Source organism: Electrophorus electricus, chromosome 19 (genome assembly GCF_041902795.1).
Source record: "Electrophorus electricus isolate QZ-2024a chromosome 19, ASM4190279v1, whole genome shotgun sequence".
NCBI classification, from domain to species: domain Eukaryota; kingdom Metazoa; phylum Chordata; class Actinopteri; order Gymnotiformes; family Gymnotidae; genus Electrophorus; species Electrophorus electricus.
This window is the reverse complement of record NC_137515.1, coordinates 11,545,127-11,558,494: the sequence shown is the minus strand read 5'-3', so window position 1 is coordinate 11,558,494 and position 13,368 is coordinate 11,545,127. Positions and strand designations below refer to the sequence as shown.

At 38.1% G+C, this 13,368-nt stretch overlaps 1 protein-coding gene across 3 annotated transcripts; it reads right to left on the bottom strand.

The window, feature by feature from the left end:
* Nucleotides 1–268: 268 nt before the first annotated feature.
* Nucleotides 269–13,064, bottom strand: rassf6 (Ras association domain family member 6). 3 transcript variants are annotated; one of them, XR_014118693.1, is made up of 12 exons: nucleotides 12,844–13,064; nucleotides 11,914–11,981; nucleotides 11,723–11,801; nucleotides 10,328–10,491; nucleotides 10,040–10,140; nucleotides 9,575–9,768; nucleotides 8,654–8,755; nucleotides 8,027–8,078; nucleotides 6,460–6,578; nucleotides 6,277–6,374; nucleotides 4,414–4,586; nucleotides 269–2,305 (listed from the first exon to the last, which is right to left on the bottom strand). XR_014118693.1 is itself a non-coding variant. In XM_027010378.3 (12 exons), exons 2-11 carry the CDS (start codon nucleotides 11,970–11,972, stop codon nucleotides 6,001–6,003), a joined length of 1,044 nt encoding a protein of 347 aa, XP_026866179.3. In that variant the 5' UTR covers nucleotides 11,973–11,981; nucleotides 12,844–13,061; the 3' UTR covers nucleotides 4,001–4,586; nucleotides 5,957–6,000. The 3 variants fall into 3 exon arrangements, 2 of the variants coding, with proteins under 2 accessions (XP_026866179.3, XP_081558698.1); XM_027010378.3 differs by lacking the exon at nucleotides 269–2,305 and adding an exon at nucleotides 5,957–6,076 and having other exon boundaries at nucleotides 4,001–4,586; nucleotides 12,844–13,061; XM_081702572.1 differs by lacking the exon at nucleotides 269–2,305 and having other exon boundaries at nucleotides 4,001–4,586.
* Between the last annotated feature and the right edge of the window lie 304 nt (nucleotides 13,065–13,368).

Sequence of the window (13,368 nt, the reverse complement as noted above, 5' to 3'; positions counted from 1 at the left end):
ATTTAAGATGTTTAACCTGCGCTTAATAGAATTGAAGAATGTATGAATTTATCCATGCTTTAGCAGTATATCTGAAAAATAATCATGAAATTACTCTGGTTACTTGTATAATTTTATCCACAAGCCCAGTTGGTACTCCCTTATCAAGAGATCAAACTAATGGCCATCCAGTTGCATTAACTGTTCCGTTACCTGATCCATTGATTAGGAATTCTAATTGGAAATATAGTTAGTGTCAGCAAGCATACACAGGGCTAAAATAGTAAGTGGCATTTATTTATGAATTACATTTTAAACAATTTATATAAAGCAAAGTTGTTTATATGATAAACAAAACTTAAAATCAAGAAAAAAAGACAATAAAAATACAGCATGATAAGAGACATATAAACACAAACTCTAAAATTTATATTTTTAACATTTCTCATTCTGTTCAAGTCTAACTTTGTACAATTACGCTTTAAGACCTCACTGAAAACAAAGATAAAAGTGCTTGTGAATATCAGTACTGTTCCCCAAGGTCAATGCACAGGCTGCAAATGCACAGTTGCCTTTAAGTTTAAAACATACCTTGGGAATATCCAAAAATTCTGTGAGGAAGACCTCAGGGATATGCAAATGTGAGTTAATAACCAATACAAAAAGGAGGCTAAGCCCTTAGGTGTTTAAAAAATAAACAAGAGCACTTAAATTGTGTTCTAAATTGAACTGGCAGCCAATGGAGAGTTGCTAGAACTGATGAAATATGATTTCTTTTCTTGGTGCCAATAAGTAACCTAGCAGCAGTATTGTGCACTAATTGTAGGCAGTTTAAGAGAGATGGGTTAATCTTAATGTCACACTAAGATGAAGAGTAATCAATGCAAAGAAATATGAATGCATGAATTGTTTTTCTAAGATGAAAGAAACTGCTTTTCAATACAGAATTGAATTTTGTGTCAAATGTAAGGTCTAAATCAATAACAACACCAGGATTTCTCACTACTGTTTTAGCATATGAAGACAAGTCACCAAGGTTATTGGAAATGCTATTAATGAGATAAAAAGTATCAAATTAAATTACTTCTGAATTGTCCTTGCTTAATTGAAGGAAATAGACCCTCATCCATCTCCTAATGTCCTTCAAGGAAATTACTGAAAGACATTAAGGAACAGTTTCTCATTAAGTTTCATGGGGAGGTAAAGTTGTATGTTGTTCATATAACAGTAAAAGCTGATGATGTACTTCCAGATAATTTGCCCTATACAGAGAAGATGATAGACCCTAATAGAGACACGTATGCAACACCACAAGTCACATTGGTAGAGGATGAAAAGAGGTTACTGTCCCAAACTCACTACAGATCCCAACATGCTGTTCGTCACCCAGTTAACAACCCAGCCAATCACAGACAGTTCATCAAATCATTATAACCGGATTATTCACATCACCTGTTCTTCTATCCCCAGTGTATTTAAACCAGCCTGCTCCTTCTTCCCATTGTGAAGTATTGTCTCTGGTTTCACTGTGCATACCAAGTGGGTTTCCTGTTTTGACCATTTGTGTACCAGATCTTGTTTTGTGTTATCTACCTACGTTTTGCCTGGCCCTTTGGATTAGTCTCCCTGTTTTTTGGATTGCGTTTTGTTTTTTGACTTGGGCTACATTTACTCTATGATTGTGCTTATCCCTGAACTCATTTTTCTGACTGACCCTGGCTTGTTCTCTGACTATGAATTTGGATCACAATAAAACCCAAACCTTTTATCCGCAAGCATCTGATGCTGTCTGCCCCGTTACAGTTACCAGTATTTACTGAGAATGTTCTGTGCCTGAGGTAATAAGTAAACCACCTAAGGGTCACTCTCTGTAAACCCTGCCAGTATTCCAAGTTGCCTATAAGCATACTATGGTCCACAGTATCAAAAGCAAAACTGAAGTTCAATAACATGCGCTGGCACAATTTCCTGAGTCAGCAGCAAACAGTAAATCTTTTCCAGCTAAGTTTAATAGGGTATTATTTTTTGGTTACCTGGCTATTATCATTTAAAGTGAATGGATCAGTGGCCAAGGTAAAAATCAAACATGCAGTGCACAAGACTGGATGAGATGGTACCATCCAAATGTTAGCCTTGAGCTCCTTACAGCAGCACAGACTCTGTTGCTTGGGACTGTAAAGTGTTGCTATTGCAGGGAGAAATGTACGGAAACCTGTAAGGACTTGAGCTCACAGAAGGTCACAGAAGTGCCTGCCATGAGACAAAAGAACTGGAACTCCTTTCTATTGGGTGGTGGGATTTCTTAGAGGAGTCTTCCAAAAGAGAGCTGTAAGTGAAGCATAATAAAAAGATCAAAATGCCAAGAAATAATATAATTCTGCCATCTGCTGGCCAAAATTCTAAGCAAACGTCAAATAACAGTTGATAACTGTCGATTGGATATAACTGAATAATTACATTTAATAGTTCTTCTTTTAAATAGTCAAATATTGTCAAAATGTTGCACCCATTTCATTGATTTCATCCCAGACTCTTATGCAGTTTATGATGCAACAGGTTTTGAATTCGCGTTTTACTGTGGTTTAACAGGCATGCAGGTTTACAATACATGCAGACCACTTTGCACACCATTCTGAGAGTGCTCAAGAAGTCAATGTATTTTACAGTTTGAGCTGTTCTAACAGTACTGACCAGACAGAAGAGAAGTGACTAAGGAGCAGAACCATTTTTTAGGCCAAATGATTCAGAGCCTAAATAAATCTCCAAAGCAGGGTGTTTGTGGTAAGAAGTGGTTCTCCACATGCAGTAATTACCTTAACCAGGCTACATGAGCATAAGCACTCTCTTGGCTATCTGGCTAGTGCTGAATTAAATTTACTTCAGGACAGAGAGCTGATAAATATGCTTCACTGATCTCTAAAGGGAAAATCAAGAAAACGTAACAGAAGATGGTTTCTGTCTCTTGCTCTTTGGGTGATGGGTCAAGAACACACACTCTGAACCACTCTGATATCCAAATATCCATCATCCCATATGTATATGGATAGTATTTAGGCCATTGGGGCAGCTCAAGAAGGGACATTTGTGTAAAATCAGGTTAAATACTATATATCTGGTAAAGTGGTGCTTTAATCAGTAGTAGAAAACAGACACATTGGTGTGAATTGCTGGGAGAGGTGGCGTGCTAATAGGGGGCAAGGGGTAAATGAGTGGCGATATGCAGCTCAACAGAATATACAGTTGATGTCCTGCTGTATCAGCATCTTTCAGCATTTGTGTCAGCATGTCCTGTTTGTTTTGCCAGTGCCTTTGTGTGCTTGGAAGGTGTGTCACCATAGACTATGTATTTCCGACCTATATGTTTGAATGTGCACTGTGTGAAGGGCTTACAGAATCACATGACTCATTTAAGTTTATGCAGAAATTGTAAGGTTACTCAAACATTCCAGCAGAGCAGTCCAGCTATGCACAGCAGGATTCTTGTTTTAGGCACAATCAACGTTTCTCTCTTTCTTTTCCTCTTCTCCCATAAAACTCACACTCACACAATCAGACATACAGGGCAAACAGTATAAACACACACATAGGTGTCCCCTGACTCACCACACACACACACACACACCCACACACACACACCAACCAAGTCTTAGTAGTGCAGTCTACACACACACTCCACCCACTCTGTTAGGGAGGGTGTGGAGATATCAGACCAGTTAGACACACTCCAGCTACAGAGAGCGCCTCTTTCTCCATTTGCCAATCCTTCACAAGCTTTTCTTTCAGAGAGAACACAGCTAACTAAAACATGGGTTTGTGCGTTATTTTACTGCTTTCTTTTATCTCTGCATTTCACTTGAGCCATGGCCAACAGCCAGTGGAGGAGGAACTCATTATACCAAGTGAGTAGAATTGTTTTTTATTGTTGTAAGCATCATTACTATTTTTGTATGTTCATCAAGACATAGAAGAATATAAACATTTGGATTTATATTGATTGTGTAATGTGGGAGGCTTGGCAAAATGCAGAAATTAACTGTGTAGAACACAGTGACGTTTATTTAACACACATAACACCACGAAGACAGCAACGCACAAATGCTAACTTGGAGTCAAACACCAACAACTAAATAAGACTTTATACACATGCACAGTAATGACATAAAACGAGGAACAGATGTGATACATGGGGAGGGTGTAGTCAAGCAAATAAACATACTGGGAGACGTCTGGGAGGAGGGGGCCGTGGCGTGACAGTTGGGGTTTTATTAATATCATTATGATTAATAAAGCAAAAACTTCAGTGTTGTATTAACACCTACAATGTTGAGTTAACTTTTATAATGTTCATTCATATAGCTGGAATGTTGACTATGTACTAGTCCCTTAAAATCAGTTATTATAGTGCAGTTCTAAAAAAGAAGAAAAAACATGTACCTATCTTATTACCACTAGTGAGGTTTCTGTTTAGATGACTGATGCTCTTTGATGTTTAATAATCCATGAATGCCCAGTCTGTTGTGTCTTTTTGTGTCTACTTTAAGGAAAGGCACAGCTCTTGGGAGGGTGGTCTGAAGTCAACCCTCAGAGACAAGATGTCCAAGAAGCAGCTGCAAAAGCAGTGGAGAAGTTCAATTTGAAATCCAAGGCAAAGTATCATTTCAAGCTTCTGAACATCATATCTGCACACACAAAGGTAGGGTATTTTCTCTCTTTTTAATTAATTAGATTAATTTACACTTATATTGATTTAAGACATAAGCATTACTCCTTGAGATAATACTGGTAAGTACACTGTATTTAATCATCTCCATTGTAGAGGTGAAAGAAAGGTCTGCTCAGTGCACTTGGTGCATTTACTGTTTGTGTTTGCAGGTCACAAACATGATAAACTACATGATTGAGGCAACCATTGGAAAAACAGAGTGCCTAAAAACTGAGCCTGCAGATTTGGCTTTCTGTGCTTTGGGAAAAAAGGTAATTTTGATGTATTTATTTATTTTAAACACTGCTGCTGATTTAATTATTCCTTTGTAATACGTGTGAGCTACTTTCACTATGCCCAGCATCATGTAAATATTTCAGAAATTCCTAAATTCTGTTATTTTCCTTAGGTGCTTATGTGCAAGTGTGAGGTTCAGTTCAATCCAAGGCAGATGAAATATGTTGCCAAGATGGTCTCTTGTAAGAAATGATTCTATTTCTGGATGGACCTAACCATCAGTAGAATGGACTGTATTCACTACCTGCACTGCACCCACCTTCATATAACGAGTTTTATATTTACATTTGGACTTGGGGAAGCTTATCTTTCTTAGAAGATACATGTCATAGGAAATGACTTGCAATTTATTGATGTGCTATGACACACTCTGGTAGGGAAACAATGATATAAAAAATTAAGAAAATGTAATATCTACATTTTGTACAGCTTGAAAATGAATTAGAAAGTTATGGGAATAAACAAATACATCTCATTTGTGTTGTTTACATAAATGTAAATGCCCCGCCGAAATAAATATATAAGTGGCAGTTGTGATTATAATTTTAGTTCAGCTAGAAAGATCTATGCATCTTCATGTTGCTGGAACTTCCTTTTGAGCGAATGACTGCATTCGGCATTTGTGCAGTAGAGCAGCCCAAAGCATGTCTGACAAAGCACTGTGGTGACACACTGGGATCCATTACTCATTTACTGCCATGATACTATTTTTCCAGTGGTCTTCAAGCAACCCATTCTTTGTTTGTTTTGCAAACTCCTTTTCAGTTTTTCCTCTTAATTATTGGTAATTTATTGTTCATTTACTTAAAATGTGTTCTTCTAAAAATACAACCAGTTGACAATTTATGAGATATATATTTTTTAACAATCTTTAGATTACAATAATGCAGTCATAACACCCCAGTATATAGACTTATATAAATGTAGTCACTTCTTGTTACAGTAAGCTATATAGTGCCATTGTTCCAGTTGTTGCACCTTTTTGGGGATGAGGTTCTGTGAGACTCCCACAGAGTTCCCATTTACAAAGCTGTTTCTGTTTTTGACACCAGCTTTGAATTTAAGCAGTGAGAGAGGAGAATGTGCTGCTTCCTAAACCTGTGTGATGAACAAAGTGGTTACTTTGGAACTTAATGAATTTAATGAGTCATGCTTAAAAAAAAAAAAATTCATTGAATTAATTACAATTTCAGTTAACCACTGCTGACTTGCATAAACATGCACTGTGTTCACAGTTTACTTCCCGAGCTATGTTCAAAAAAAGAACTGGGTTTACATAATTTTTCAGCAAGACTCACTTTGAGATGATGTGTTGTATCTCATGGTTTTCCTCCTCTTGAAGCTTCAGCAGGACTTGCTGAAGGATGGGCAGGTCTAAGTTAACATACTGTGCTACCTAAGAAAAGCAAAGGGATAGGCTGAGCTTCAGAACTAATAGTAGATACTTTGAGCATGATATAGGACAATATATGTTGACGTACATCCAGGCTAACTTCCTCTTCATCTGTGTCCATGAGGAATATACTCATGATGTTCTCTGATGGTCCCTGAAGAAAACGCTCCCATAGCGGAAAGTCTGAGCTGATCAGCTTTCTTCTTTCTTTGAGTGAGTTGTAAATTAAATGCAGCATTTGTTTGCGAAACTTCAGTAGATGCTTTCTGTAGATCATTTTAAAGTTTATAATTGTAGTGTTTTTATTTTGTGTGTGTGTTTCTGCTTAGCGAAGTGTTACACTGCTGTTTACTCTCCAGATACTTAGGGTATTGGAAGAGTGCTGCCACATCTGCAAATATCCCTCAATGGGAGCCTCAGAGGACTTCCTTGTCATGTCAACATTTTTTTGTGCCCGCACAACAGCCTCTCTAAAAGTACTTCATCTTCATGCCATTTCTTTCAATCACTTACATTGTCAGCCCACAGCCCAGGAAACCTCAGGAAGTGTGGAACTGCGTGATAAGTTAAGTTAACAATTACTATATTCCTCTCCAAATCAGTAACAGCAGACGGGGGAATGACGAGACGACTGGGCAATCCACCAGAACGTTATCCACTGCACAGCATTTCACACGCCAGTGTCAAAAGTATGACATCCGAAAAGCTGCCTAGAGTGAGAAATATTTGTCCACTTGTCCAGTAGTTCATTTCAAACAAAGCTAACAATAAATGTTAAAAATGAAGATTATTGGACTTGTTTGTGCGTATTTCAGCAATGAATCAGTAGTCACTCATATAAAAAGTCCTAACAATATCCTTGAGAAAATGAAATAATTATAGCATAGCCTCCTGGCCCCCAAGTGCTTGATAATAAATGCCACACAATGTTTACACAATAAAGCATTTGTTACTGTCTTCACTGATTAGCACTTACTGTGTACCATCAACATCTGGATAACTACTGCACAGATGCAATTCTTAAGACATATTGCGCATGCATATTTCAACAATGAGTCTCAGGTAGTCAGCAACATTAAATGGGCTGGCCAATAAACTCAAATTGGCTAAAAGCATGCTAAGGCCTGGCACAAACTATAAACATCCATGTATCCATCCTTATGTAAGTTCATTTATTGACCTCTTAATAAATATTAAGGGATTTACTGATTATGGAAACCAAATAGTTCCTATAATCCAGCAGGAGAGGCGCTGCTTAAACAAAGCATAGCCTGGAACTCAAATGGATAAACAAATCGAAACTTGTTCAGGGTGCCACTCTGCCTCAGTCCTGTCTGTGGAAATAGGCTCAGGGCTCATTGGACAGCAGCCAGTCCTCAAAACAAAATGTCAGCATAAGAGGGAATAAATGAAGGAGGGAGGTGAAGGTGAACACTGCAGAGTTTGGCTTTAAATTTAATTTAGAAATATCTCAAGAAGGCTTTTGGTCTCTGGTAGACTTTTTTTAACTGACCCAGTTCATTACGCAGAAGTCTTAAGCAATACAGCAGCATGCCACCACTGTGATGTGATCAAGAGTTTGAGAAAACACCACCCCCAAGGAAAACCTACTTAACCAAGCAAACAAGCAAACAAGCAAACAAACAGTCTCCTACCTCCACTTTGATGAATGCAATACAAGGCAAATTCACTTGGGTCATTTTCTATCTGAAAGAATAATGTTGATTGCACATTAGCATTTTTTTTTCAAATATGCAAATGGTTGAACAAACTATAAGAAATTGTTCAAGGAAAAATTGAATTTACACAAATGTTCCAGTTACCTTGTGTTTGTCCAAAGTTTGCTTTTTTAGCTTTGCACCAGCACTACAAGGTTAATGTGGCTAATAAGCAATGGACACTTAAAGCTTATGGAAGCATTATCATTAGCATCATGCAAACTTCATGCCTAAATGCCACTTGCCTCATAATATTGTTGTTGGTATAAATAATACAATGTATATGCATAAACAAAAAAAAAAATGCAGTTGGAAATATACCCATAACTAGTCATAAGTTTCCATTACTGGTAGCTATATAACTCTAATAGTTCCCATGCAAAACTAGGGAAAGAAAATTGGGTCAAAAGCAGAATTGGTTCACTATATTTAGGGTAAATAGCAAATTAATTTAAATTCCATCCATTTAGCTGAAAAAAAAGAAAAGCTGATTACTAATACAAATTTGTTTAGTGAATATTTTATGTGTTTTTTTTCAATGATGAATACTATACAAAGCTATACCTTAAATTTATGTAGAAGCTGGATGATGACATCATGTGTCTTCAATCTGCTGTTGATGCGAACATTTGTGGTTGCACCGTATGCAGGTGTAAAGATTGAAGTCTGAAAGTACAAAAGAATTCAATATTTGTCCTAATCACATTAAATCTATAAAGTGCACTACATGGGATTTGGTCATCACTGCTTTTCTGGACTTCTATCCCTAAACCAGCTAGTCTGAATTGCTTTGTTTAAACCAGAATTTCCCAGTGTTGCTCCTAAAGTACCCCTGCACCACACTGTTTCATCTTGTCTTCACTCTCAATACACCGGAATCTCATCAGTCAATTGATAAGTGATTAAGCAGTTTAAATGTGGCTGTGTTTGAGGGAAAAAATAAACTAGCCATCACACCGGCTCGCAATGACACCACCACTGGCTACTGGAGGTCTCCCTTGCTGGAGTTCTAGTTGTGGTTCCCTGTGTGTTTCCCCACCTGTACCTGGTTTACCCTAGATTAGCCTGTCTATTTAAACCTGCTCTATTCTAACTTAATGCAACTTTGTTGTGTGTAATTCCAAGATGTATATTCCTGGCAATGTTGTTCACTGATCTTGGATTTGCTGTTACCAGTTTGGGTTGCCCTTTGGATAGTTTTCCTGGCTGATGTGCCTGTGTTGTCAGACCCTTGACTGTTGTTTTACTAAACTCTCTGGATTACGTTTTGTACTAGTTCATTTGTTATTAAAGCTGCACATGACTCCTCACCAGCTCTCTGAGCAGTCATTGTTACACCGGGGTACTCCAGGACCAGCAATGGGAATCATGGCTCTGGAATCTGCAGTTGTGTTCAGATTTCTATTTTACATTCCTCTAGTGGGCCAGAGTACCAAATTCAGGTTCTGTGCTTCAGTGACCAAGTTCCCAGTGGTACTTTCTGACCTTGTAATTATAGAAATGACCGTTAATGGAGAAACGATGCTGCCTATCACTTTGTTTCTCCTCTGCTGTCTTCCTCTTCACTCGCTTCTGCACCAGAGATGCTTCGCTCCTGGTACGGAGCAGGGAGGAGGTGTCTTCTAGAATAGGCTGGGGCCGCCGGGTCCGGAGCGTCCTGCTGTAATACTCATTATAGCCTACATTTGAACAGGAAAAATAGCTGTGACATTATCATGCCCATTACAACTTAGATTTACAATATATCCCTTAACCCCCTCTTCCTCAATGACCCTTATTTAACAATATAAATATGTATTGGACATATTTTCATGTTTTAATTATGTATTGTGGTCTTTAAAACTTTTAAAAAGTTGCAACCAAAAAGTACAGTGTAGTAAAACAGTGTCCTTTTGCCATAATGACTTGCATGTAAATGTGGAAATGCTTTGAATGAAAAAAGTATTTAACCTGCAGCACAGCTCTTGAATGTTTCTGACCCATCTTGAATGATTTCTTCCAATTCATCAATGTAATTAAGATTGTCAACTTCTCCCCAGCGGGTCATACCTCTGAAAAAGTAGAGTAAGTGAATGAAAGAGTGAATGTATGAAGGAAGGAAGGTAGAAAGGAAGAACATTTTCAGTTCTGTATTGTTTGGATATGCATGAGCTAAATCAGACTATCAGACATAGATATGGGCATCTTTTATGAAATAATAACCCTTCATATGTTAAATGGACCCTGAAGGCCAATAACCTCTTGTTTCCAAGTGGGCTGATGGGGTCTGGAGACAAGCCTGGAGACTTGGTGCTGTCAGATGGCAGAATCTGTTTTTCATCCTGGATTTTGAGGCGGATTGGTTTCTTAATTCCCCAAGACACAACCAGAAATCCTTCAAGTGTCACCTGGCCTGTGCGATTCTGTGGGAAAACAACAGTTCACATAACCAAACCATTCAGCATGTGCTCAGCTGAGGGCAATGTGTGGTATATGTGTTAAACTAGCAGCCCTTCTTTTCACAACATATATGGATAACCTAAAAAAGCCCCAGCGTTAGCTTAAAAGTAACATAAAAAATAATTTCCCATGGAATGTTAGCATAGTGGTCAGGGGGCATATGTCAAATACCACAACCAACCACACATTTTTTTCCTGAGGAAAAATTTTTGCCTGGCCTGATAAAGACAGTAAAGATAGTATGCACAAAATAACTATTATATAACTTAGACCTTGGTAGTTTGAGTTTCATTATTTTCCCTAAGATGCATCCGACAGTTCAGCTATAGTGATCACTTGTTAGTCTTTCTGTGCCCCAGCACCAAATGATTATAAAACATGGTTCGTCAGCTATCAGAGTAGTTTAACATGATTCTTCATCTTTCAGAATAGTTAAACATAGTTTTAGCTTGGCTATTTTTAGATCCAGGCTGAACTAAAAAATTGCGAATTACAAATTTACCCGACACTTTTATCCAAAGCGACTTACAATTATGACTGAGTACAGCCTGAGCAATTGAGGGTTAAGGGTCTTAAGGGACCTTCCAATTACAACTCAAATACCTTCACCACTGAAACTAGAAAAACAAGTACTGGCCAAAAAAAACCCTAAAACCATTTTTGATTACTGAATAAAATATTTATTTTCATGTTTAATGTTGGGGCATTCCTTTAACTTCCATTTAGCTCCGGAGGATGACCAAATTTCAAGTTTAAAACAACCTGTTCTGCAGCATTTGGAAAATACCAGGCATTTACTATCATGTGACAAAGACACACTGTCATTTTACAGTAACAACATTTGGAAAATACCAGGCATTTACTATCATGTGACACAAAAACACACTATCATTTTACAGCAACAACATCATGGCTTCCCCCTGTGAATGAAAGCTTGGAGCTGCACAAGTTTATTTGAAGAAGACTGTTGTCATTGTATGTAACACAGAAACCAAAAGTCCTTATAAAGGATTTAAATCCTTATAAATAGAAAACCAAAGTAGCTTATGTTATGATAGGAAGGCAGCTCTATGCTCCTGAGCAATATGAAAACATTTAGTTTCAAGAATAAATGTTAATATGCTATAAAGACCAAATAAGCATAAAAAACCTAAACCCAATCAAATTAAATAGGCAAGACATTATGACTGTTACCTCATGGACATTTAGTTGCAGCTGGGCCTTGTCCTCCAGAAAACAATTGTAGGTGTTTAGTAGAGAGAAGAATCTCATCCTTTGTGTATAAAAAAGAGAAAGAAGTCTACTGTGATGAAAACAAAAGAACTACAACCAACCAACCAGTTTAACAAGCTGCCAATAACCTTGAAAGGTTCTCAGTCACTAACCTTGAAAATGTTCTCCCATCCCCAATGTGAACGAGGCCGCCCGCCTGTCCTGCAGACATTTCCAAAACCTCCCAGATATGACAAGAAAATAGTATTTTTTTAAATTCTGGATCCACTCCCTCATAGCAGAACCCAGAACATTTTTTCTGAGAGGGTGCAGAGCCATCAAAACAGTTGTTTCTGGTACAGGTTGATGATTTTTCTAGTAACTCCCAAGATGTGTTCAAACTTGTTCATTCAGAATCGGAATCTTTGGTATTTGAGTTACAGCTAATGAAACATGCCACGTCGAGGTGTGCACAGCCAACAGGCCCATGCAGACTTTCAGCAGTCTTAAGCTGCTTGTGTGCAGCATTCTGAGCTTATCCAGTCCTGCTTTCACTCTGCTGCATAGGGCTGTTCACAGAGGTTATGTGGACTTTTTGTTTGAGCCAATGCTTGAGTAGGCTTGCGCTTGGCCTCAAATGCAGGGCCAACGTTCAAACAAAATGAAAATGAAATTACACTGGGAAGACTGACTGACAGACAGACAGACAGATAGAGAGATACATAGATAGAACAGAAGTTGAGGAAGTACATAATTCATGTAGAACATGCCCACCTGTAGCATTCCCTATACTTAGCATTCATCTACTTAAAAGCATTTATCTACTTTTGTGGTTTTATGTGTTTAGTGTTCATTTGATGTGTTTGTGTATTTGTCTTTACCACTTCACAAATGTACTTGAATTTTAATTCCCTCCAGGTACTTTTCATACACATAGCTCACAAAACACTGTTGTGCATCAGCCAACCAACTGAGCAGGCAATATGGTTTTCCTCTGACAGCTCCAAACCTGTCAGACAATTTTTTTTAACATAATACCGCCACCATAGCTCCACCGCCCAATGTACGTGCACATAAACTGGGAGGCAGAACAGCGTGCTCACCTGTTATCGTCCCAGACCCTATGTCAGCAGTCCCACTCTGGAATGGTGCCCATAGTTCCTCAGAGAGCTCCAGCAGATCCCATGGTGGCAGAGGTAAGGTTAGACCACAAACCTGTGAGAGTATGAACACTAGGGTCAAGTGACTGTCAGGTTTTAATCACTGGTAATGGTGGATAGCATTCAAGTCAGTGCTGTGCTGTAACTAGATCTGACTCACCTCCCCTCTGTGCATTCTGGGAGTGTTTGGCAAGTTGTGGACTTTTGAACACACCCATAAGTACAAATCTCTCACTTCATTCCACAATAGCAGGTTAACTCTCTCTGCTCCATGCACAAACAGCAGATTGACCATAAACCTTGTATTATTTACAGGTTAACATGAGCCTTATTTTTAATGTTTCAACTGCTTTTTTTTTTCTTGTTTGATTTTTTCTAAGTTAAATGTCTGGTTTTAATGTGTGATTAAAAGGAGAGCTTATGAAAGGGGAATCACAATTTACTATTTATTCAAACACAGTGTGCTTT

Coding starts and splice junctions, on each gene's coding strand:
- rassf6 (XM_081702572.1), bottom strand. CDS start 11,972: ATGTCTGCAGGACAGGCGGGCGGCCTCGTTCACATTGGGGATGGGAGA. Junction 9,769..10,039: donor ATTCAAGAGCTGTGCTGCAG/GTTAAATACTTT, acceptor GTTCAAATGTAG/GCTATAATGAGTATTACAGC. Junction 8,079..8,653: donor AGCTTCTACATAAATTTAAG/GTATAGCTTTGT, acceptor TTATTCTTTCAG/ATAGAAAATGACCCAAGTGA.